Source organism: Echeneis naucrates, chromosome 21 (assembly GCF_900963305.1).
Source record: "Echeneis naucrates chromosome 21, fEcheNa1.1, whole genome shotgun sequence".
Lineage (NCBI taxonomy): Eukaryota > Metazoa > Chordata > Actinopteri > Carangiformes > Echeneidae > Echeneis > Echeneis naucrates.
This window is the reverse complement of record NC_042531.1, coordinates 9,961,564-9,986,614: the sequence shown is the minus strand read 5'-3', so window position 1 is coordinate 9,986,614 and position 25,051 is coordinate 9,961,564. Positions and strand designations below refer to the sequence as shown.

Below are 25,051 nucleotides of genomic sequence, written 5' to 3'. Positions count from 1 at the left end.
TTTGGATCTTGATCATCCAAATAAATAATGAAAGAAGAATGATGGAAAACATGACATTGGGGGCTATTGTAAGTGTTTTAACACTATATTATGATTGTTATATGACTATAATATATAATTAGAAAATCCTTTATATTCTTTTTACATATTAATGTCATCAGGAAACTATGTGGCAGTAAAGTGGTGGTAAAGTACCAAAGATAGTTAAACTGGGACTCAGTAATTAACAACAGTGTATAGTTTGATAAAACTATAAATAATTCCTCTGCCTTTCCTCCCCCACTAATGCAAAAAAAAATAAATAAAATAATGAATAATAATAATAATAATAATAATATAACTGTCACTGAATGAGGGGCAGTGCATTTTCCTTGGTCCCCTCTCCTGTCAGTCTGCTGTCAGCAGTCAGATACTTTCTATGAGAAGATGTACCATAAAGGAATTTACTAATGACAGAACTAAAATGTACTCTCCTGCCGCGAAGGCATTGGTCCTTGAAATGACCATGAAACCATGGAGCTTTTTTACTACCTTGAGGCCCCAGTCCCCTTTTGTGGCACCACCTTACTCTGCCTCAACCTTGACGAAGAATTGTATCTTCCTGTGCTGCTGGAGTATGCAACAGCATTGGTGTTTTTGTCAGTAATGTTAGATGTGAGCAAAACTCATAAATGTCGGGTTCTGTTTATTCAATCTAGGCATATGAGTGAGGCTCTTTGTGGGCTGAGCCTCAGCAGAGCGCTGCAGAGAGGCTTTTTAAAAGCTCAGCCCTCTGCTCCTTATAAATCACAACAACTTAGACACACATATAAAAAACTCTCAACCCATTTCAGTGGACTGTGGCAGCAATGATGTTAATAAACAAATCAAATAAAGAAGAATAGCTCTGGATGTACAGATATTTCAAGTGTTGTCAATGAACAGCAATAATGACACCAAACTGTAGGTGATAAAATATCATAACGTAAATTATGCAGATGTTATGAGACATCAGGGACTAATTCAAACTCACATATTTCACTGACTAGTAGTTATCCACACAATCAATAATTACACTGTAGTCAAATATTATTAAATGTCATTGAATTATGGGCTAATTTGTGTAGGTGGGTTTTTTTTTTTTTTTTTTTTTTTTTTAATTTTCAAAAAATTTGGCTGTTTCTTTTAAACTGATTTTCTTGTTCAGTCTCTTTTATCATTTCTAAGTTGATGCAAATAACATGCAGGACATGAAAAGCTTTTATAATGTTAAGTATACTACTTGCTTTTTCTCCTATCTCTTTTCTGTAGGAGGTTTACTGTCTTTTGAGGAATAAACTCAAACATCAAGTCTTTGGCAGATGACCCTGTACTCTAACCTGTCCTCCACCCAGCTCTAGCAAGCTACTTGAATCAATAAACCCTGTTTTTCTAAAGCCTGTATAACTTTATATCTTTGAAGTCTGCATCCTCACACACCATCTGTGGAAAAGCCTTTCTTCTGAAGCCATTACATTATCTATCTAATGCATATTTTAAGCAACAATGCCACAGAATGGCAGATGGAAAGAGGTGTCTGTGAAAGTCTGTGAAATTTCATTCAGCCATTAACAGCATAAAAATCAATGGCTAAAACACAAAAGGAAGAACAAAGCGGAGGGCATTCTGGCTTTGGATCGCGAAACAAGTCAAAAGATTTGGCAATTTCATGCCTTTTACACTCCCCTCAACGGCATCCCACATTATTTCTCAATGTTGACCAAAAAAAAAAAACAAAAAACTGTGCCCCTTATCACCCAACAAAGTGGCTGATCACTCATAATTATTGTTCAGAAAATGTCTGTCAATACTGTTTTCAGATTAGAGAAGCTGGACACAAAGATGACTCCCATTATTAAAAGTATTCAGACAGATTTGGCAGTTTGGCCATTCAAAAGAAATTCACCATATCGATCTGACACACACCGTCTGTTTTTGAATACTTATTCGTTACGTACGTATGAAGTATGAACTACGCGCCATCTAGTGTCACAAAGAAACGCCTTCCTGTTTTGAAGATGGAAGTGCGGCCGCAGGACATGGTCAAAATAAGTGTCAAGCTACCCACTGAAAGCGAGAGTAACGCCGGAAGTGTTGTCCCCGATTTCCTTCAAAGCTAATAAATAAAGTAAAATAAAATAGAGGCAAGTGGCGAAACAGTTTTAGATTTTTGAAAGCTCGTGCAGGAATATAATCTATCATGCTCCTCCTCATCTACGTCATCATCCTCATCAACTGTAATGCTTTTTTAATCGCCTTGATTTTTCCAGTGCACTCATCTACACGACGGCATAATTTCTAAAAAAAAAAAAACAACAAAAAAAAAAACAAAAAACAAAACACAAGGTGGCCTTTTCAGTCGCTGGCCTCTTTTCACTTACTTTGAAAGTTATTAGCGGATGTCGTAGTTTAGCTCGCGGCTGACTTGACCCGCAGCTAGCCGATCGGCTCCATGCAGACGAGCCCAGCGGTGACAGCATGGCTTACAGCGCGAAGATCGGCCCCTCCATCCTCAGCAGCGACCTGTCCTGTCTGGGCAGCGAGTGTGTCCGCATGATGGAGTGCGGGGCGGATTATCTGCACCTCGACGTCATGGACGGGTCAGTTTATGGCCGCTTCTTTGGACGAGTTAGCATGCTAACTGCTAGCACTGCCGGCTGGGAAGTTCAGAGCGAGGGGAGCTAAAGTTGGCTAACATCAACAAGCTAAGTTAGCCTGGCAGAAGTTCAGATGGTTCGAGCCGCTGTGTTTACGTAACTGGGGATTTTTCTGGCTTCAGTGTGTCAGTGAGGGGGGCTTCCCAAACATTAGAGTCTGCTCCAAATCTTGAGTCATAGTCCCTCTTCTTGCTCTTATTGACGGATTTTATCTCTTACCCTCTTCCACACTTATGCAAGACGTTACTTTGCAACTGTTTGTGCAAGTTGAGGCGTTTTCACAGCAACTGTTGGTTCATGTTTGGTTTTGTTTCCTTTTAAAGGCATTTTGTCCCCAATATTACTTTTGGCCATCCCATGGTGGAGTGCTTGAGGAAGGCAATAGGCCAAGACCCTTTTTTTGGTGAGAGATAAATCCACTCACATGTTACACACTGTCCAAACACGAGCTTCATTGTTCCATTGAATTGATCAGGGTTGTGAATGCCTCTTCTGTGTGTTGGACTTCAGTGATAAGACAGTGTTGATGTTGCAGACATGCACATGATGGTGTCTCGGCCGGAGCAGTGGGTGAAGCCCATGGCAGCAGCGGGAGCCAACCAGTACACCTTCCACCTGGAGGCCACCACCAACCCTGGAAACCTCATCAAGGAGATTAAAGAGAGCAGCATGAAGGTGAATTCCAGCTCCAGAGCATGTCAAATATCAGTTATTATCAAAGTGTGTAATGTGTTTAAGGGACAAAACATCGAGCAGGCAGGTCTGAGTAGATCATGCCTATTTGACGGTATATGGCAGCAGCTACAAACACGATTGGAGAGGTGAATGGCTTTTGGGAGGACTCATATCAACACTGTGTGAATGTTGTAGGTGGGTTTGGCCATTAAACCTGGTACAACAGTTGAAGAGCTGGCACCGTGGGCAAACCACATCGACATGGCTCTTGTCATGACTGTTGAACCTGGCTTTGGAGGACAGAAGTTCATGGAAGACATGATGCCCAAGGTAATGAGAAACTACAGGTAGAGGAGATCTGTCAGTTTCAGCTTTCACACTCATTTACAGTAGTATCACAAGACATCCTCCAAGAAATGCTGGACCTACAGGGCAGCCTGGGTCCTACAAGTGACTCTACTGGAAATTGACAACATGGGACTACTGTGCTGGATCTAACTTATCAGCATGCTAATTTAAGTAGAAAGAAGGAAGTAATCCAAATAGAAAGCAAAGCAATAGTCAACATTAGCATTGGTTCCCACCTTTGGAGTCATCCCTTGGCAATTGAAGAAAGTAATTTTGTTGCTGAACTTGCAACATTTCTTCCGGCCAGGTGTTTCAACATTCATTATTGCTACCGCTGCCTACGTGGCGGTAATAACACTCAGAAACAGCTCCTTTACAAAAATGTTATCAAGTTAGCAAACATTGGATGTAACAAGCTGCTCAACTGTATTATTGAAATCACCAACGTGGAAAATCCTTTTCTCCATGCATACCTTTCCCTGAAAGATATCGACAAAAAAATATACCGAGTCTGCAGCACATTGGCACAAATATACAGTTTGCACAATTTGTCACACCCTAATTGGAAAGAGAAGAAGTGTGCTATCACACATTGGCAAGAATTACAGACTAAAATATAAATTATCTCTTTCTCAACAATGTGAGACCAATCATACCATGAGAACATATAAAATTGCATTACACAGACACAAAAAAAAAACCCACCCTCTTTTTCCTCTTGCTTTTACTGTGGAGACGTCTGTTAGATGTTGTGTTCATGTCGATAGCATCTCACAGCCCTGATAGAAGCATCAGTTTTGTTTGACTAGTGTTCCAATCTGGCAGAGGACATCTGTTCTTTAATCTGTAGCACTCTGTCTCTCTGCAGTCATGCTAATATCTGAAATGTGTCTAGTAAAAATAGATTATGATCTCTCTGTGTCTCTCTCCCTTTGTGCCCAGGTGAGTTGGCTGAGGAGTCAGTTCCCTTCATTAGACATTGAAGTAGATGGAGGTGTCGGCCCTGATACTATTCACAAGTGTGCAGAGGTAAGCAATACAAAGACTACAGCCTACTAAACGAGTCTGAAAGATTTTGTCACATTATGTGTGTTTTCATCTTTGCCCCAGGCAGGAGCCAACATGATAGTGTCCGGCAGCGCTGTCGTAGGCAGTGATGACCCTCGTTCCGTCATATCTCTTCTGCGCACTGTGGTGGCTGAAGCAATTCAGAAACGCTCGCTGGACCGTTGAGAAGTCCTCTTTTTTTTTTTGGACATCCCCACAGTGACACTTCAACCAGCTCGTCCAAGCAACACACCATAGCAGCAAGTGGAACAGACTCAATATGGACATTTCTGGGGTGGAGTTCAGGGTTCACAGTCAGAGCAGGGGGCTTCTGTGAAGGCTTTGGCTGATGGCAAACTCTTTAATGGGAGGCAGGCTGTGCCATGCCTTTACAGAACAGCTTGCCACACTCTCCTCTCTAAACAGTTAAATCAAAGTGAGTATGGTCATTTCAAGACTGGAATCTGAGGTTATGCTGATTTCTCATCTGTAAACATTCCTGAATATTATTTTTGCCTTGCACTGTGAGTTGTAAGTATGAATTAATTCTGGCAATAACGTGTCTAAAGAATCACTGTGGCTATTTTTTTTTTTTTTAAACACTCGCCTTTCTTTAATTTTCCTGTAATACTGAAAAAAATACTGTAAAAAAGTAATGAATCCAATGAAAGTTTGTTTTGCAGATTAAAAAAAAGCATAAGGGAAATAATATCTGGATTAATTACAGTTCAACCTTGAAATGCTAGACTGATGTTGTGTAAACATGCCTTTGAAAAGACCGTGTATGGTATTTAATTAGAATGACAAACCTTCCTAATTTTAGACATTCTCCAAGTTTACTCAAACTGTAAAATCACAAACTGGATCACAACTACAAGCAGGGATGAATTGGGAAAATGATAAACACAAGTAATGTTGTTTGCATGTACACTTGCACTTTATTAGCAACTCCCTGCTTATACTACAGCCTCCCTTTGCTCTAAAAACATTCTGAGTTGGTTAATTTCACAAGACCATCCTATGAGACTCTTCTATGTGTTGACATTGCTGCATCACATAATTTCCAAAGATTTTCCAGTTGCAGATCCTGTTGCACCACCTCCCAGAGGTCTTCAGCTGGGTTCAGATCTGGTCACTGGGGAAGCTACATTCATAGCTGTTGATTGTGAATCTAGTTTGGTTAAATTCTATTTTATCATGCTTTATCATACTGGAAATGACCATTGGAGATGGCAAATTTTGGCTCTTGGGAAGGGGGGGTGGCATGTAGCAGCAATAATTGTATTGGCTGTTGGCAGCTTGGTTAGTATTAAATGTGTGCCAAGAAAACATAACCCACACTTACACCAGCATTGACATGGATTTATGCTGTTGAATTTAAATTCTGATCGTGGCTTTAAAAAAAAACCCCAAAACAAACACGGATTATCGGAGCAGGCTTTGGTGAGTTTGTCACCTCTGCAGCCTTATATTTCTCTTCTTGGTTGACAGCTTTGAATCCTCAGGTACTGCATCCCCTTGGCTCAACTTAACTCAAAAGGACGAGGTAAATATTGCAAGTTATATTTGATTGTAACGAATATTGTGTATTAGTAATTGAAATTGTGACAATATAGTCAATTGATATTTTGCTTCTCTTAAAATATGATCTACAGCTATTGATTAAACTACTCAGCAGTAGGTTGTGTGCATTCTGAAGCTGGGGTTGCAGACCTTTAATCCTATTTCTCTTTTCATACACTAGATGGCGAATTTGGACAAAAACATAATGGCATTCCTAGTTGTAAGGAATCATGATGAAATGGTGAACATACATTATTAATTTGTGAGCATAAACAAATATTCTACACAGCTCTGGATTTAAGAAACAGTGCTGTAAATTATAATGCATCAGTGTCCCAAAGAGAGCAGCGGAGAATTGACTACACAATGAGGGAAAAGTTTATTATGCTGAACTGTTCTTTCCAGCAACACACATACTTTCGCATGCAGTTTAATAATTTTTATCTTTTTTTTTTTTTTTTTTAAACAAACTATTGCCACCCAATTGAGCAATATTAAAACACTGATTTGATTGTAACGCGAGTGAATCATAGCGTAGTAGTGTTAATGAGCATTCAGTTGGCTCAGGAAGAAATTGTAAGTTTGTGAGTGGGCTGCGTTTTGAGGTTTCAGTTTATAATATTGCATGTACTGAACCAAAGTGAAATGTGGAAGCCTCTTCCTTGGGACACCCAGGAAGACCAAAGACATGTCTACAATAGCACTCATCTCTTTGTCTGCTGAAGGAAACCTTTGTGTCAATGAGAATCACCCATGACATGCATCAAACTGCAAGCAGCTCGTTCTCAATAATGCAACACATGTCTTGGAGGCAGCTCACAGACTGTTAAAATATTGATGCCTTAAATCTGTATTTTCATTTCAATGTGACATTTAATGGCAGTTAAGGTTGGAATGTTTTGCTTATTGCATGATATCACATGTGGGTTCTTATAAGGTCAGCACACATGGCAAATGAGTTTGTCTATGATACATGCATTTAATATCAGAAGGGAAATATCTTGTGACCGATTTCTTTTCTAATAGATGATGACAGGTGTTTTGTCTGTCTGTGTCACTGCTGCCTCACGCAGACAGCGACACAATTCGGTGTGCAGGAGTAGTCAGCTCCTACACATGCCCCACACTCCTTCAGCCATGCTGTAGTCTCATTATCAGTTAATTGACAGTTGCTCCACTTTCTAGATTATGTTGCACTGTTTACACACCATTTGATTAAAAAAAACAAAACACAAAGATGCGAGCAACATTGGACAACGTGAGAATTTGTGTATGATGTACACACTCTCACACAGATACATCGCATGCCTAGCCCTAACTTACACACAAAAGTCCCCCATGAAAGACTTCCGATTCCATGTTTGTCGCTGCTGTCATTTGTGATGAAATGTGCTAATAAGTGGGGCCTGGCAGAAATAGAGGAGAATGGTCAGAGATCCAGCAGCACTCCACCTTTCCTCATTCGTATTTAAGTGATCATGAGCTTTGACATTCTTCCACTAGGTGTACATCTGAGAAAATACAAATACATACATATAAACATCAAAAGTTAGAAAGAGAGCGATACTGAAGGTCCACAAAAGATTTTACACCAAAAAGTGAGCCAGACAGCCATCAAATACGGCTTTAGATCTTCAGAGCGCTGCCCTGAGGGAATGTCTTAGTCCCTGGTAGAGGTGCATGCAGACTTCAACAGAGCACTACGATGTGCTGTGTACAACCACGCAGTAAAAAGCAGTCAGATCACCAAACAGCAGGCCCCTCCTGAGGCCGTCTTGTTAGTCCACGGGGTCTGCTTCTCACCCCGAGCAACACACACAGCTACAAGGAGCAGCTACGCTCAGTTTGACTAGCATAAAACCCACATCTACAAATTTTACACCAAGGTAAGCACTGCAATACCAGTACCCTTAACCATGGCCATGATCAGAGATAAATCACTGGATAAGCAGCCCTTATATCACATTGTCAAATATTCAGCGGGCTCAAAGAGAGACCCTGGGTGGAGCCACTCTCCCAGAGGAACCTGACTTTTACATTTCCTTTATTTTTTCTTCTCTTGCACATTCTGCCGCCACTTATTTTATTCTACCTATTACTTGCTGCATTGTCTTTATCCACCACGATCCCCCCCCCCCCCCCCCCCCCCCCCACCACCTCAAATGATAATATATTAGAATTCTATCTTTCAGTTCCCTTCTTCATCCTCAGCACTAAAAGCACATTAGTGAACTTCGTTTGCCCGCTCGTGCTCATTCATAATTCCTCAGTATCCCACAGGAGAACAACATGCACATTGCTGATTAGCTGATGATTTTACCACCTTTACTTATGCATAGAGGCCGCATCTGATTAAGCGTGTACAGTCCTATTAACAATTAAAAACAGCTTGCTTTAGAATAACATTACAAGAGATCTCTTTGCTGTTGCCTACAGCACTGTGGTTGACTGGACCTTGGAGGCCGTAGATTTCCACATCTTCAATATATATTTTCCAATGAATGAATCCTTAAGACTCAAGTGTACTCCCACTGCAAGGTTCACATTTGTGGCTTTAAGGGGCATTGGCTTGAACTAGCACATTTCATTGCTTATGTATATGTGTGTGTGTGTGTGTGTGTGTTAATCCTACACATCGCTCCTGTAGAATCATTACGAGCATTTGAGTTTGCGATTAATAGCATCATGGCCGGCATCTTCTCTCTGTCAGCTATTGCTCACAGTAGTTACCGCTAATCTATTAGGTGGTTTGGGGCCCAATGTGTTTTGATCAATCTCATGATTACTTCTGGTAGAACAGGTTAAGACCGAAGGGACTCGGCTACATCAATCCACCCATTGGGTATTAAATCTTCATTTAAATTCTCAATAAATCAAATAGAACAACAAATACAAGGAACGGTTAATAAGCTGCTCGTGTGAATCTCCTGGCTTTTGTGGGGCCTCAGAGACGAGAGTGACTAAATGCAGAGGTCCTTGGGGATGGCTGCGGTGGTGCGAACCTTAGCATCAGTTTACTCCATCTTAGATAGAATCATTTGAAGTGCACACACATTTTTTGGGCATATCAATTATGGATGAGATGAGAATAGTCCAGTGAGCGTGTTTGTAAATTTCTGCATGTGTTTAATCCATAATGAATGATGTGGGACCACAGTATTTTTGTTGTTTGGATGTCAGCACATGGTTTGTGTGTTTTTGTGCCGCGTATGAGTCATGTGGTTTGCCTTGAGTTACCACGATAATCATCAACAAGCTCCTGACAATTTTCCCCAACAAATGGCTTTAACTGATAAGCCTTTAATACAACGATTAATTCTCTTTTTTTTCTTTCCCTAGCAGAACTTTGCACAGTTCACGCTGTCCAAGAGATTACAAACTGCTGCTTACACATCAATATATGAGCTCATGGTGCCGTTTTCTTACAGTGCAGCTGGTATACTGAGTCACCTCCTGCTTTTACATACAAGCTTAACTCCGTCATTAAAGCATAGAGGAAAAAAAACCAGTGTACTACTTCAAAATACAAGTGTTATGTGTATAAAGGTGGTTCTTCCTGACTCAGACCTACATCATTGAGTGAGCCATACAGCCCTGATGTGAGCGCAACAACCTATTGCAGCTAACATAGTATTTGCTGAACATTGTGTTCATTCAAAATGGTTTTCTACACAAGCACATTTTTTATTTTGTTATTCACACTTGTATGTTGTTGATCTTTACTGACCTTCATGAACCTCTCTCTCTCTCTCTCTCCCTCTCTCTCAGTTTCTGTTTCTATGCCTCTGAACTCGCCACAATTAAAGCTGCATCTTCCGTCTTTGCATTCTCCTCAGTGCGACCTCTCTCACTGGTAATAAATCATAATCCATTTGCCTGACTGCTGCCCTGCTGCTCTGGATCGTTAAGTACTGTCTGCCCATGTGTGCCCTCTGGTGCCTGCCTTCTCAGTGAGTACTATAGATTTTTGCGAGTGTTGCTTACTCTTATGCAAAACAGATCTTTCCTCATAGGGTGTGCATTTGACAAAATGGAGACAGAACAACAGTCGGGGAGAAAGTGGGACAGGGAGTGCTCAAAGGGGGAAGATTTGGTGTTTTTGCATCCTGTGAAGTTGTGACGGTGCTGGCTGACAATAACATCAGTGCTGTAAGCTCGTCTATCTGCACTCATGGCATCAAGAGATCTTTGATTGTGGGGGTTCTTTTGGTCAGGAAAGATTTTTCTGTCGAGGGCTGACTAAAAGCTGTTGCAAGGGACTCTGCATGCATCACACAAGTCAGAAAATCTTCCAGTAACTCTGAAGCAAGCAAACACAGGACAACGATTGTCTTTACTTTTTCCTTAATGTCATAGTTATTTATGAAATGGGGGACAGCATTTGTCCTTGGCTGTATTCTAAATGACCTTAAACCAATCCATGCCATTCATGAACCTCGATCTGACTCCCCCTCCCACGAATTCATATAAGACTGATTTTAAGTGCTTAAAAGGTAATTGTTTATGTGGGAGGAAGAGGGGGAGGTAGAGTGAGTGTATCTTCTTTGGTTATGAGTGATGAATGCTCAGATGTGATTTGCTGGCTGGCAGTACAGTGCCTGGTTAACTTGGAGGCCCTCTAAGAACCATTTACCCTCTGGCTTGCTGACCCCATCCCTTTCTCTCCGGCATTGAAAAAGGCACACATAAACACAGGGACACAGCTGAACATGCAGCGTAAATAAACCATCACCATGTTAACAGGCTCAGAGGTTAAAATCTCATACAGACTCAACAAGACCCTGCTGCCTACAGGGCATTAACCTTTGTGCTTACAGTTAAAGATGAACTAAGTGTTTTGGAAAGGCTGCTGGTAGCATTTCAGTGCTTCACGGTTGGATCAAAATGTTTTAGTTTTTTTTTTTTTTTTTTAAACAGCTCATTTCCAAATTCTACAAATGGCAAATGTTTGGCAAGAAAACATGAAGATACACTGGATGTATTTTATTGCAATAAACTGACAATGGCAACTATTAGAATAACAAAAGAAAGAAAGAAACCATGGTCATATAAAAATACATCACTAAAAATAAAGCATCACTGGCTGAACTGAAAACATCACCACAAACTATTTTACACCTAACTTGGGAGCCAGCATACAGCCAAAACATGCAGCCCTCAAAACACAGCTACAACTCTGTCAAAACGTTTGGAGGAATCCTAAGAGGCAGCATTGAATGGTATTCATGTTGTTATTACAAAAAATATTAAATTAAGAACGCTTTTTTTTTTTTTTTTTTTTTTTTTTTTTTAAATAAACCATTCAGAGTTTGTGTGCACCTCATGATGGCAACACTGTGACTTCACACACCATGACCACGCCCTGCGCTTCCTGGCTCAAGTCTAGAAGGATGACATTTGTTGAATTTTGGACTAACTAAGTCTCAGATTATGTGATTTTACTCAGTGAAGCCCAAACAGCTGTTTTATCGGCACCTTTGGAATGTTGAAGATTTATTTTCTTCAAAATTAATCAATTTATTTTCAACCAACAAACAAGCTCCTTTCACTTTCTGAAAAACTGAAATCAGTTCTGTGTTTGTATTTACTGCCAAAGCAAATGCACGTCAATACGATATGCAACCATTACTGTCAAATCACATAAGGGCTTCTCAACAGCTTCATCAATATTCCTGGTGATTTTGCAGCCTGTAAAAGCACAGAATGGCTTTCCTATACACACACATCTCTGGCTTGCACTTGCATTGCATCAAACAGCAACATGAGGCTGTTTATGATGTAAAAAGAGAGGTAGTTCACATGCAGAATATTGCAACTCAATGAGGCAACATTTTGACCACCAAGGTCTTTGTTTGGCGCCATATGAGAGGGAAAAACTAGATATATTATAATGTACACAGAATATTAATATTGGTAAATGTATCTTTGCCCGGCACTATCACAATATTGTACATATTTCTATAATGGTGCATTTTTCAGAAATGTGTATTATACAGTATATATGCGCACATGCACACAAACACACGCACACACACATACACACCTTGGATGGTGTACGAGCCAGTTTTATGAATACAGTGGATAATGTTTTTGCAATAGGGCTTTGCATCATGTGTTCTCCTAATTGTACTTGCCATCTTTTCTTCCTCTCATTTGGGCGCAAGTAAGCCTTTAAAGTTGAAATATTGCCTCATAAACTACTTGAGTGCTTGTAATATTCAGCTTATGGACTACTAATCTTTTTCTATTCTCTGCCACTTTTGCCTGGCACCATGGCCTTAACCGAGGTGGAATGTGCACACAAACCAAATTCTTTGCTAAAGGTTAATAATACACATCAATTTTGCTTCTATTGAAATATATTTAAACATGTGGTTAATAATGATTTCACAGGTAGCTAAATGATGGACCTTTTTCTTGAAAGACATTCAACAATTTAGCTGTAGCTGAATTTGCTGCATGTGCATCACATATCTGACTCCCCTGATTAAAAAGCACCAGCTCTTCTCCATCTGTGATAGCGTGGTCTTCTTGAAATGGCGGGATTAACAAGAAACAAGAGTGAAGGAAGTTGAGATCTCAGAAGTTGGTGGCTTGTGTCAGTATCAGCTATGTACTTTTTGGCTTTTTAGGACATAAATTGGCTTAATGAAGTGCTGCTTAAAAGCAAAGCCTTAAAAGGACAAATATGAGCTACTAATATCAAACACAATCTCCACAACACCCATTCTTGAAACAGATTACTTCACAGGTTCAAAGGGCATCATGGGTAGTCAAATACCGTAAATGACGAGGGACTGGGCTTTGCGTTGACTCTTGGCTCAGGAAGTTGGGTAGGGAGAAGGTTTGGGAACTGCTCTGTCACACAAACACAATGCTCAAAGATTTCAAAGTTTACAAAACATCAAAACTTCGCCTTCAGTATTGTCATGCAATATACATGTTGACACGATTGAGACAACAATGTCAAGTTTTTCAAGAGTTATTATTTCCAGTCTGGCAGTGAAAGGGTTAGGCCTAGTTCGGGTGGAGGATTTCTCACCTCTCTTGCTGCCTTTCCAGGGAAGGCGACACAGATTTTCAACCCTTCTGCCTCACGCCAGGGGAGCTGAGGAGATGAGCTTTCAGCTAGAATCCACAATTGGAAGATGTTTTAACAGTTCGGTTTCAGTCGTCTTTGATCAAACATCCTACCTAGGTGTAACATCACATTTCACTAAATAAACGCGACTCAAGCAAAAAAAGCATTAAGTGGATCCATTTTTGTGACTTGTCTGTTCAACTACTGTACATGTAAAGCCACAGCAAATTCTATTATAGATATAGATATACAGTGTATTGACACTGACCAAACTTGACAATCTGGTATGAAATGCCACAGACTGCAATGCGCAGGACAAATCTAGCATTTCTACATCTACCACATTGCCAACACACAGGCTATTGACATAATCTGCTTGGTGCAGTTGCCTGGCAACACAAGCAGCACAGTTTTGAAATAATTTCAAAGCAAAAAAAAGAAAATTTTACAAAGCTATGCAAAGTAGTATAAAACAATAAATAGAAAAATCTTTAAAATAAACACAAAAGTCAAACATTTGCCCCCACCTACCAATTTGTCTTCTAATAATGTGCAGATTACATTTTAGAGGGCTTGACTACACATCTACACATTAGCAATCTTGTGTGTGGAACATAACAATTGAAATATCTTTTCTTTTTTATAATTAATGCATCTTTTGAGCCTCTAGTATCTTTTAAAGACCGGATGAGAGATTGGTCATACTGGGCATCGTAAAGAAATGTGCAAGAATTTAATTTCAGTCAGTGACCCCTACTGTGCAGTTTAAGAAGGACATTTGGGCTGATTTAACATGAGTGTAAAAATGTGACCTTTTGCCCACTAGGCCTATAAAGCCCCAGCAGGGGGTAAGCAGACATACTTATATTCTGCCTCAGAACCAATTAGCTTTCCCCCTGCTCTCTCAGAAACTTCAAATATTGGCTGCAGTCAACAGCATGGATATAAGGAGGTCTTGGCACTGAGAAAAGAAAAATCCCATCTTAAAGGACATATATCCTTAGCAGGAGGGAGAGCTGTTCATTTATTTTCCCGTAATTTCCGACCTCCCTCCCCTCTTTGTCCCGCGCTGTCTCTTTTTTGGGGAAGAGGAGGATCGAAGAAAAGAGCGGAGCAGTCTCTCACTAAGGCCAGAGTGTCTGGCAGTGTTTAAGCGGCACACCAGGACCTGTTTCTGTCTGCCAAGGCAAATTCATTGTGGAGGCAGGTGGGCCAACACACATACACACATCCTCACTTAGGACACAGGCTTGTGTGTCCTTGCCTTTGTCTCTATGCAGGCTGGAAACCAAGTCATCAGCTACAGAGTCAGTGGGCGCAGAGCATCACTATGGCAACCAACATAGTGGGCCAGGCTGTGGCTGCTCTTGGATCAGTGCGGAGACTTTTTTTTTTTTTTTTTTGGCATCCAATCAGTGCCGGAGTTGATTTTAGAGTCCCTTCTCTTAAATGTTTTTCACGGATTGGCCAATGATCTCATGTGAGCTGTTCTTTTTTTTGTTTGTTTGTTTTGCTTTGAAAAATAGACAAGTATTCTGCATAATAAAAATTAAAAAAAAGCAGCTATGAGATTAATTTTCGCAGGAAACACAAAAGAAATAAATGACAGAGGCTCAATGATACTCTCTTGCCCTTCAAATTGCACTCAACACAAATAATTGTGCTAACATGGCACGCTCTTTCTGGTTGACACACACACAGACACACACACACTCCCAGACACACAGTTGTTAAAATAAACCAGTTAGCCACCAGGGTAGGAATTTTTAAACTGATCAACTGATTGACTAATTCAACACAGCAGTGAACGACAGTAAGGTCTGAAGGAGTAGTCCAGATCTGCTCCCTGGCATCTCGTTGGCTAGATCCGCAATGTGTGCGAGATATGAGGGGGGGCGTAAAGCCCACACTTAGTCAACAGAGCCGGGGTGCAGGCTGAGCGCAGGCGGGTCCAAACAGGTGGGAGAATAACTGAGGTGAGGTTCTTTAATCCACAGGAGGGGGGCGCCGTTCTTTCCCTCCTGGCTCTTGCTGTTGTTGCGGCTCTTGTAGCGCACCAGCAGCAGGGCGATGAGGAGGATGCCAAAGATTGGGAAGGGGTAAAAGAAGACAAAGTAGAAGAGGGAGTCGTTGGAGCACACCACTGACTGGAGGGTGGACACTGTTGAGTGAGAGAGCAAACAAGTCAAATGCTTTTCAGAATCACTTTTGAAAAAAGCCATCTTTGGTTTGGTTACTGAAAAATGTATTTTGACTGAATGAAATTAGCCTTTTTGATTGAATGGTACAACCAGGAACATGTACAAGGTTCGTTCATCATCTTCATTTAGTTGTTGACACTTGTGAATGAATCCATTTGAATTCTTTAGAACCCAGTGCTGCTTTTGAAACCATTAATCACTCTGCTTTAATGCTACACAGTGGGTGGCCATGGTTGGCTCTGCTTTTATCTGGGGTTGTTCCAATCTTCAAAATAAATGCTGTGACTGCTGGGGGAGCGGATCATTCAAGGCAGGAATGACTTTCAAAGTATCTGAGAGCTCCTTAATTGGACTATTAATGTGATCTTGTTAGATATTGTGTAACAAAGAGGACATATTAGGATTGGGCAATACGACAGAATATAGCAGAAGAGAAAACATTAAAAGAGGAGCAGGAAAACTGTATTCTATCCTGCTATCTGAAGAGAGCCATTGATCCTAGCATTGCTTTGTGACAGTCTTCATTTTCATCTACATTCAGGGACGCTCAAGGGATTTAGTTAATTAAAGACTAACCTTGCTGCAGCACATTGACGATAGTGAACCCAGAGTTGTTGGTGGCCAGGCGATACCATGCGTTGCGAGGATTGAGCAGCCACTCCTCTACATGACAGTAGTATCGACCGGCGTCTGTTGGCCGGGCTCCTTGGATGGTCAGGCTGTACTGGTCGGAGGCCATCCTCTTGAACTGCAGGCGGGAGTTAGGCCCTTCCTCTTCTCTGGGGCTGCAGTTTCCATTTCCAAATACAGCATCGTGGCCGATGGAGAACACACACTCTCGCTCCGTTTCTTCCTCACCTGGCTGGTCATCACTGCTCTCATCTTCATCGTGCTCCACATACCAGGACACGGAGAAGCGGGAATCTCGGGACGACTGGGAGGGGATGGTACAGCCCAGACGGATTGAACCAGACTCCTCCACTGTCACATTTGACTCCATCTCCTCCACCTGCAGTCGGACCTCTAACAAGGTCCAACAATAAGAGAAGAATTGAAGTGGAAAGTATTGAAACAGTCAATATTTCATTCGGACTCTTGACAGAGTGAAAATAAAACGAACAGCTGATAAATACAAATTTAATCATTTGATAACCAATAAATAACTCACAAGAAAAGAATCAAATGAATTAAAAAAAATCCAAAATATGTGGTTTTCTTTGTCCACTGATCTTCCCATTCACTTGGAACAAGAAAAGCATTTATGGGGTTCACTATCCAATTTACATATCATTCTACTGTTCTAAATTAAAACAAAATTTTTTTTTTCTTTTCCAACAATTCAAATAACTGTGTTGCACCACAAAAACAGCATTTGATTATGCATAAAGAGACACAAAACTTTGTGACTGTGAATAAAAAAACTCCCAAAAAAACATAAAAATAAATGAATCCCACCGTGCTGCAGATAGCTATCAGTAGTCTTTGAGCTTTTCAGCAAAGTTTGATCCTACCCCAAGGCTATTGTGTCTTTCTGTACAAGTATGTGACAGGCCTTCAGGGGGTGGTACCATGACCCAGTTCCACTGCAGTTAAAAAAAAAAAAAAAAAAAGTGGCAATAAAGACCTGGCTAGCCTCTCGCACACACAGTTTGGAACAGTCTTCTTGTTAAAGTAAAATGAGAAGCAGAGAGGACGGCAGGAGACCAGAAAAAACTGCCAGTGCTGGCACATATCTCCTCTCATCTTCCATCCTGACAGACAGTTATCTGGATGACTTCCAAGGAAAATGCATTTTTTAGCTCCTGATGAATATCTATGATGTTTATACTGCATATGCATGTTACACATCGTACACATAGCATACGCACTTTTCCGTATGTTTGAAAATTCAAACGGACATATTATAAGGAATGCACATTACCCACTGTAAGACACACGTACTTATGTTGCAGATATCTGCATTTGTACGTGTTCAGTAGCTTCATTAACTGGAGGGGTAGTGTAAACTTCACTATCTACATAAAACACAGGCAGTTTTCACTGGTTTACTGGCTTATGACCAAACATTTGGATCTTCACACTCCAGTTGGACAGATGCCACATCATGAATTTCACTCTGCATTATAAACAGGACACCTGGCAGAAGAACCTAGCTCTTACAGAGGTCTGATAAAAGTCACCTTCAGCTTCAATTTGTGCAGAATTTTAAAAAGTGGATTATAATATCATGGGTTATTATTTAAGTGCATTTGACTGTCAGAAATTTCATAGTATGTCAATGGAGGGCAATAGAGGTTAGAAAAAGATGAATCAAGCAGAGAAAAAGATTTGAGGCAGCGAGTGCTTGAGATAGCTGTCATAAGGTGGGATGTCAGGGTCTGGCGGTAGGTTCATCATAGCTTAAAGCACTCAGAGTGCTGGACATGAGGATTTGGTGCTCTGACTGAGCTGGGCTTTGCCCACTAGCGTGTCATATGACAGCTGGCATGATTTCAATGCATTTTTTGCCACTTGAGCTCTGCCCAAGGCAGGTGTAAGGTCATCAGAGCAAGACAGCCTCGAAGCCTTAAGTCGAGCATAGTGCGAGAGAGAAGGTGAGGGGGGAGCAATTCGGCAGAGGGATTAGCCGAATTGTTTTCGATGTGATCTAAAATGGGACAAGTGATCTAAAAACTGGACAATATATGAGGATTAAGTTTCTCTGCAGTGGGGATAAACAAACATTCTGTTAATGAGAACAACACTTTTGTCCCCTTCCTCACCTGGCTGTCTGACAAGAACCTCTGTGAACCCCGAGGATTCTCGGGAGAGTCGATACCAGGCTCCATCTGGGTCGTTCAGCCACTCTTCCACCAGGCAGTAGTACGTCCCAGAATCGCTACTCTCTGCTCTGTTCAGTGTCAGCACGTAGGAGCGGGGTGACAGCCTTTCAGCCTGTACACGACGTCGCAGTCTCTCTTCATCTGCATAGGCGCCGTACTCAAAGGCCCCGGAGCGTTCGATTCTCAGGAGCAGCTCATCAGCTTCTGACCCCGTAGCACGCCTGACATACCACAGCACAGCATGCTGGGAGTCCTGGCTGGTCTGAGAGGTGATGGAGCAATTGATCCTGACACGGCTGTCCTCGGGGTACACCTGAGACTGGTTGGTCTTTTGCACTCGCAACTTACTCTCTGCAAAGAATTAAGGGAGAGAGTGGTTCAGGAGGGGAAGAGACAGAAAAGACGATCATTTCTTTGGGTACAGGAAAATGTGAGCACTGGTGACAGGTACACAATGCAGTTTCTGTTTTATGACAGACGACCTGTTGCTGGATTTATTTCTGGCAGCAGCAGGGCAGGAAAAGATAGTGGCACGTAGGTGGGTACAGCAGGTGAAAGAGAAAGGAAGCAACACAAGGGAAAGGAGGTGGAAATGTCAGGCAAATCAAAGCTTGGGGGAATAGGGGGAGGGGAAGGTTGTTACCATCAAGGTAGAAAGATACAGAACAACAGAAGAGACAGGGGTGAAGGTGATGGAATATGTTATTAGGTAAAATACAAGACAAAAGCAGGGCAGGTGGTCTGTCAGTCAGCCAGATAGAAAGGGAGGGGGGCGATGGTTGAAAGAGCACATTTATAAAGTCAAGTAAGGACAAGAAGGGAGCAGAAAGGAAAGGGAGGAGACGATAGAGAGGTGCAACTGAGATGTCAGGTTGGAGCTGAGGCTGCCCTGAGTGCTGTGACAGGGTTGGTTACAGTGACATCAGTTGTGGGATAGGATTAGCTGCAGGTACATCAGGTGTGACCGCAACCAGAGCCCGCTGTCAAATGCTTGGGGGAAGGATTATTACAACACAGAGCATGGAGAAAACACACATACACACACACACACACACTTAAAACAAAGTTTAAAAAGAGAAAAAAGGGAAACTTAACCTTACAATTATCAAGAAAAAAAACTAGACAGGCATAATATCATCTTGTCATGTCAAGATATGGCAGTCCTTTTAAACATTGTGAATCGGGACATCTACTTCTATACTACATGTGCAAAATATGCATATGCAGGGATAAAAAGGCCCTGTAGCTCGAGTAAACAGAAAGTAGTTGTTGAGCATACAGTTTATATTTATAAAAGGAATTTTACAGCGCTTTTATTGCACTCAAAGGAGACCATCTATAACCTAATTAATGACTATCTGAATGGTAGCACTCTCTAGTGCTGGCGCACAGACAGAAATCCAAGAGTCATTTGTTGGCTGAGCATAATTTGGACTAAAAAAAATCCCTTAATGGATCTAAGCAGCAGACATACACGATATGTCATTTTTCCACCTATTCCCTCCAGAATGAGCGAGGAATACCTATTTTTGGATGAGGGGGACTGATGCCTGCCAGAATTTTCTAACTAAAACACATTTATCAGGGGATTTGTTAATACACAAATGACAACCGGTAAATAGACGTCAGACATTTTTTTATGTTAATATGCCCCGAGAAATATTTGAGTTGAACTGTCACATATTCAAATCAATTATTAAGTCAGGTATTATTCATTTTCCCGAAGGAATGTGAATGGGTTTTGAATTTCCATACTTTCTGGTTGAGTGAAATGCATCTGCATCACAGAGTTGAAAAACTGTCTGTTATAGGCAGTATTTTCCTCACTGTGAGAAATAATTTCTATCATAAAATGACAAAATATCTAATGTATCTACATAACACGAGCAAGGTAACTGCACAAATAATAACAACCAAATTAAATTAGGAAAATGCACTATGCAACAAAAAAAAAAAAAAAGGGAACAAAAAATGTTTCGTTGAAGTTTTCGATAATGTAATTTCTTTCTGTTGAGTGACACAAATCTGAGCCTATGTGAAACGTTAACTCAGAATTCTTCTTAAACAGCCCACTGCACCTCCAATGTCACCCTCCTAGATCCGGCTGAGCTGTGCTATGACTGACTGACTGACTGATTGGTTGCCTGGGGTCACAGCCATCTGTCCAGCATGCTCAAATGGTCGTGTTTTGTGATGCTGTGCATTCTCATTTTACATAGATTATATGCACATTTGGGGGCATTCAAAAAGATGCATAGCTACAAGGCATCACCAGACCACCCTGTCTTGCAATGGCATTTCAAGCTAGCATCTCAAATTAGTCATCACCACTGCCTCAGTACCCAACAGAGACTTGGTAGGAAGCCTGACAAACTCCCCTTCTGGAATTACTGCCGAGCCCTCCACAATCCTGGCAATACATTTTTTTTTCTCCAGGAGAATTACCTCCCAACCTCATGAAGTGGAACCTTGCAGGATTGGATTGGCACAGGACAAAGCATTTCACTCCCCTTCCCATTTGTAGTTTGAATCTGCAGCCAGGAGAAAAACTGGAGGCTGAAAGCCTGTTGCAGTACATCAGTGTTTACAGGGATGCTTTTGCAAAGCTAAGTTAGACTAATTATTCAAGCCCTATTAGGTGGCATCAGGAGCTATTACAAGATATTATAACTAAGCACTCACTCATGCAAAGAAATAAAATGGAGATGCAATGAGCAGAGAGGCAGGAGAGAAAGAAGAAAATGATAAATGTTTTTCTTTTACCCCACCCCCCCCAAAAAAAAAAAAAAAAAAAAAAAAAATTAAAGTGTCCACTTCCTCCAGAATTCTTTAGCAGAGAAATGTCTCAGCGAGAGAACAGTGACTTCACAGACCAGCCTGTCACATCCTTAGACATGTGTCCCTTCCCACAGAGAGTGACGTTTCTTCCTTCAGCTGCAGCCATCCAACAGTTGCATGAACGCGTCTGCTGAGGCAAGCATTAGTAAACAGGATAAAAATCCTATATGATGCATTCAAAGTGCACAGCGTGTTTCTCCAGGACAGATTAATAATGCTGTAAGAGGAGACCTAACATAAGGACCCAGATTAATCATACATTGACAACAAGGCCGCTCATCATGTATGTGCCGTCTCTTAGCAGCAAAAGCAGCACTGTGTTCTTGAGCGTCAGCATGACTGTCAATACCTATTTTTAGTTTTCTACTGTGCTTCTTTAATGAGCCTCAAGGGTGCATCTACAGAGTAAGACAAATCCGTAATTGGAAACGCATGTTCTCATTCCTCTGCATCAGTTCATGTCAGTTTGTTGCCTTTACAGGAAAAGGGGGCAAAACACTTTACGTTCAGGTAGAAGACGAAATCAATTTGAAGTTAACTTTGAGTCTCTATATTGACACCCCCTACTTCTTTACCTGCCTCCGTTTCCAAGGTTCCACGGCAACTCTGTCTGCATCACCCAACGGGGGCATGGTGAGGACAACTTCAACAAACTCACCGATCTCATCTTCTAGTAACAGGGAACCGCCTTTTGTGTACACCAGGCAGAATTAAATAACATCTAATGAAAAAGCTGGATTCTTATAATGGGAACACAACTGTCTCAGCTGCATTGAAATTACCTGAGTTTCAGCACTTTGCCGGGCACGTACTGTCATTACAGCAGACACAAATAGCAAATTGGACAGCAGAGTCACTAATTGGCTAATTGAACCCTTGTTTCACCTCTTTCCCGTGTGTGCCCGATATGTCACTTTAATAGCTACAGAAAACTGCAGAGTTGAGACAAAGCTGTCCTCAAACAGCTCACTTTTGATATGGAAGCAAGATAGCAAAGTGCACCCCAAACCCCAAAAGCTGCACTACACTGCTGTTGTTGATGGAGTAAAAGCGGATGAAGTTTGAGTCCACGGAGATGGGAGAGCGTTCAGTTAAGGATCTGCCACTGTGGCACGTCAGCATAGACTAACCACAGCGTGTCACAGAATCTTAGGATAACTTCAAAGGAGCTCAGAAACAGCCTGCATATGAAAGAGAGCAATCCTTTATTCTTTGGGTACAGAGGAAATTCAATCCATTTCTCATCACTGTTTAATACTGCTGCTCCAGGTGTAGTCTTTTATTTGAAGAGAGCATCAAATCTTTAGAGTTAAAATGTCTGCTTTGCCGCTCTTACTTCCCTTCCATCAGAGCCACTGTTTAGGCCACTCATCACCTCTTTCCTCCCTCCTGTATTGCTATGATCTATGTCTCTCCTGATCACATTCTGTCTAATAACCTGACACTAACTATGAATATTCAGCAGCCTCACCTGTATTGATCAATTATTAATGAGGCATAAATGAAGAGCGAACACCGGAGGTGCCAGTGAGGTCTCTGCTTAACATTTTTGCTGTTTTTTAAGATATAGTCTGATATGCATTTAATGACCATTGAGCTGACAACCAATCCCCTGGGTCACATATGTAATGCTCAATTTAAGTAAAGGAATTGTTGAAAGTTGGGGAGAAAGAGATATACAGTGAAAAGGGGATGGTTAAGCCAGTAAGACAAGCAGAGAAGATAGGGATGAGATTTTTTTTAAGAGGACAGGGTGAGAGAAAAAAAAAAAAAGGGAGAGTTAAGGGAGATTTCACCAAAGTGAAAAGATATTCACAAGCATCTGTCAAAAGAGCACAGAGAAGTGAGAGTTGGTGAGCAGAGGGAGGCAGAGAGCCTGGAAGAGATGAGAGAGATGTAAAAGACAGAAAGTGAGAACATGCTCCCGGGGGGATTTGGAAAAACAGCAGGCAGTCTCTCCAGCTGCACACCAGAGGACTTAGCCTTAATGGCTGCCTTCTCTGCCTTTAGCATTAACATTAGCACAGCCCTGAGCTAATCCAGGACCAGGACCCCAAACATGTCAGAACCGAGGGGCTTAGACAGCCCCAGATCCCCCTGTAGAAGAGCTCGCTTGGCCTTGCTGCACGCTCCTGTGCATCTGAACCTCTGCCCTGGGGGTGCCTGGCTGTCTGAATTCATGAGGGATGGGGTTTTCCTGACTGAAAAATGGCCCCTCTGCCAAACTGGAAGCCTAATTTCTATGCTAATGACTACGATGGATCTATGATCCCCATTGTGTCAGAGGGGTATTACCACTCCCGCTCCCTCCCCTTCCCAACTCCCTCTACAATATCATTAAGACCGGACTAATTATGGGGATCTGTGCACATCAACACACCCAGACAGAGCCCCATGCACATGCGGGCAACCCCCATCCACCTCATTTTCCAATCCACACCAAGAGTATGAGCACACTGATACACTCGCTGCACTTTCCCCTCTTCCTTCCTGCCTGTCAAGGAGAGTGATGGCTGGACACAGGCTGGGCTGATGGATAAACAGATCCACAAGAGGGGCTAAGACGAGGTCAGGGAAAGAGAACTCCAGGAGAGGAATAGCCCAAAAAGAAGCTGGTACGGATGTTCAGAGCATAAAAACATATCACATTGACCCGTGTGCCTGTCTGGATGGCTGTGTGTTTGGGGCCTGCCAATAAGAATAAAAACACATTATGTTCATTAGACCGCAGAGAACAGTGGTTATTCAGTTAGTGGAGGATAGAGAATAGCTGCGGTGTACGTGTATGCATTCAGAAGGCAGAACTGCAGAGCCTCTCCAATATTAGCTACTGATTTACATTGGGCGCAGCAGCGCTGTAGCTAGCTTTGAGTTACGACTTCAATTTCATTAGCAGTGAGACACATGAGCATTTGTGCACATATGAACGTCACATGCGCGCACGCATGCACACACATACACACATCGACAAAAAGTGCTTAAGAGAGATGAGGAGACACAACACAGAATCTTATTGTGTTTGCAGATTGGGCTGAACAAGCAAATGAGGCCTAGATTAGATTGGATTTGACAGAAAAATTTCCCTGTATCGGTGCATGAGAGTTTGCTCTTGTGAGGAAGAAGATGAGGAGCCTGACCTTGACTGTTTGAAGCAGATGTGATTAATCAAAAACCTTTTATGAAATTATTTTCTGTTTCAGTACACCCCTCAAAGGCTCTTCATTTATCACCCATTATGACCCAGTGCGTTCATTTGTGTGTGCTTGTGTGTGTACGCGCAACAGGAAGAGAGACTGTCAGTGCACTTGGATTATTTGTGCATGCACTATCCAAACTGCACTGCAGGAGAAGCAGGTGGTGTGTTTCTGACATACAGGCAACTCCATATACAGACTTCTGCCTCAGGTGAGCTTACGGGCAAAATCACACTATATCCACTGTAAATGAAAGGCCACACAATAGATCTACAACCTTGTCACCAACAATAACACTTTGATAAAGCTACTATTGCGCACAAACAAGCACAGTTGCCATATCCTTATTATTCATGAAATACTGACAATGGTGGAAAAGCTATTTGAAGAAAAATGTAAACATAACAGAGAGAATTAGGAGGAGGAGGAGGAGGGAAGCAGGGAATTATAAAATATTGAAAAATCACAAGAGTGAGAAAGAAGCTGGGGGCGCGTGTGGTGGGAAACATGCAGCTAAGTGAGAGTGAAGGGGAAAGAAGACATTAAAAGAGACTTATGGGGAACATCGCAAAGGAAATGTGGGAGGGCAGAGATGAAACAGCAGGGC

At 41.7% G+C, this 25,051-nt stretch overlaps 2 protein-coding genes across 5 annotated transcripts in view; one reads left to right on the top strand and one right to left on the bottom strand.

Annotated features, from left to right (window-relative positions):
* Window positions 1-2,438: 2,438 nt before the first annotated feature.
* On the top strand, window positions 2,439-6,522 carry rpe (ribulose-5-phosphate-3-epimerase). 4 transcript variants are annotated; one of them, XM_029530570.1, is made up of 6 exons: window positions 2,439-2,618; window positions 2,999-3,078; window positions 3,211-3,383; window positions 3,546-3,575; window positions 4,641-4,727; window positions 4,809-6,522. In XM_029530570.1, exons 1-6 carry the CDS (start codon window positions 2,497-2,499, stop codon window positions 4,929-4,931), a joined length of 615 nt encoding a protein of 204 aa, XP_029386430.1. In that variant the 5' UTR covers window positions 2,439-2,496; the 3' UTR covers window positions 4,932-6,522. The 4 variants fall into 4 exon arrangements, with proteins under 4 accessions (XP_029386430.1, XP_029386427.1, XP_029386428.1 ...); XM_029530567.1 differs by having other exon boundaries at window positions 2,497-2,618; window positions 3,546-3,680; window positions 4,809-6,521; XM_029530568.1 differs by having other exon boundaries at window positions 2,497-2,618; window positions 3,211-3,350; window positions 3,546-3,680; window positions 4,809-4,931.
* A 5,047-nt stretch (window positions 6,523-11,569) lies between these two features.
* The window catches only part of igsf3 (immunoglobulin superfamily, member 3), a 62,364-nt gene continuing 48,882 nt past the window's right edge, over window positions 11,570-25,051 (bottom strand). Inside the window, exons 7-9 of the mRNA XM_029529885.1 lie at window positions 18,353-18,763; window positions 16,167-16,613; window positions 11,570-15,550 (exon numbers count right to left, since the gene is read on the bottom strand). Coding sequence (XP_029385745.1) covers window positions 15,300-15,550; window positions 16,167-16,613; window positions 18,353-18,763 — 1,109 coding nt within the window. The 3' untranslated portion in view covers window positions 11,570-15,299. The remainder of the gene's footprint in view (window positions 15,551-16,166; window positions 16,614-18,352; window positions 18,764-25,051) is intronic.

Coding starts and splice junctions, on each gene's coding strand:
- rpe (XM_029530567.1), top strand. CDS start 2,497: ATGGCTTACAGCGCGAAGATCGGCCCCTCCATCCTCAGCAGCGACCTG. Junction 2,619..2,998: donor CACCTCGACGTCATGGACGG/GTCAGTTTATGG, acceptor TTCCTTTTAAAG/GCATTTTGTCCCCAATATTA. Junction 3,681..4,640: donor TGGAAGACATGATGCCCAAG/GTAATGAGAAAC, acceptor CTTTGTGCCCAG/GTGAGTTGGCTGAGGAGTCA.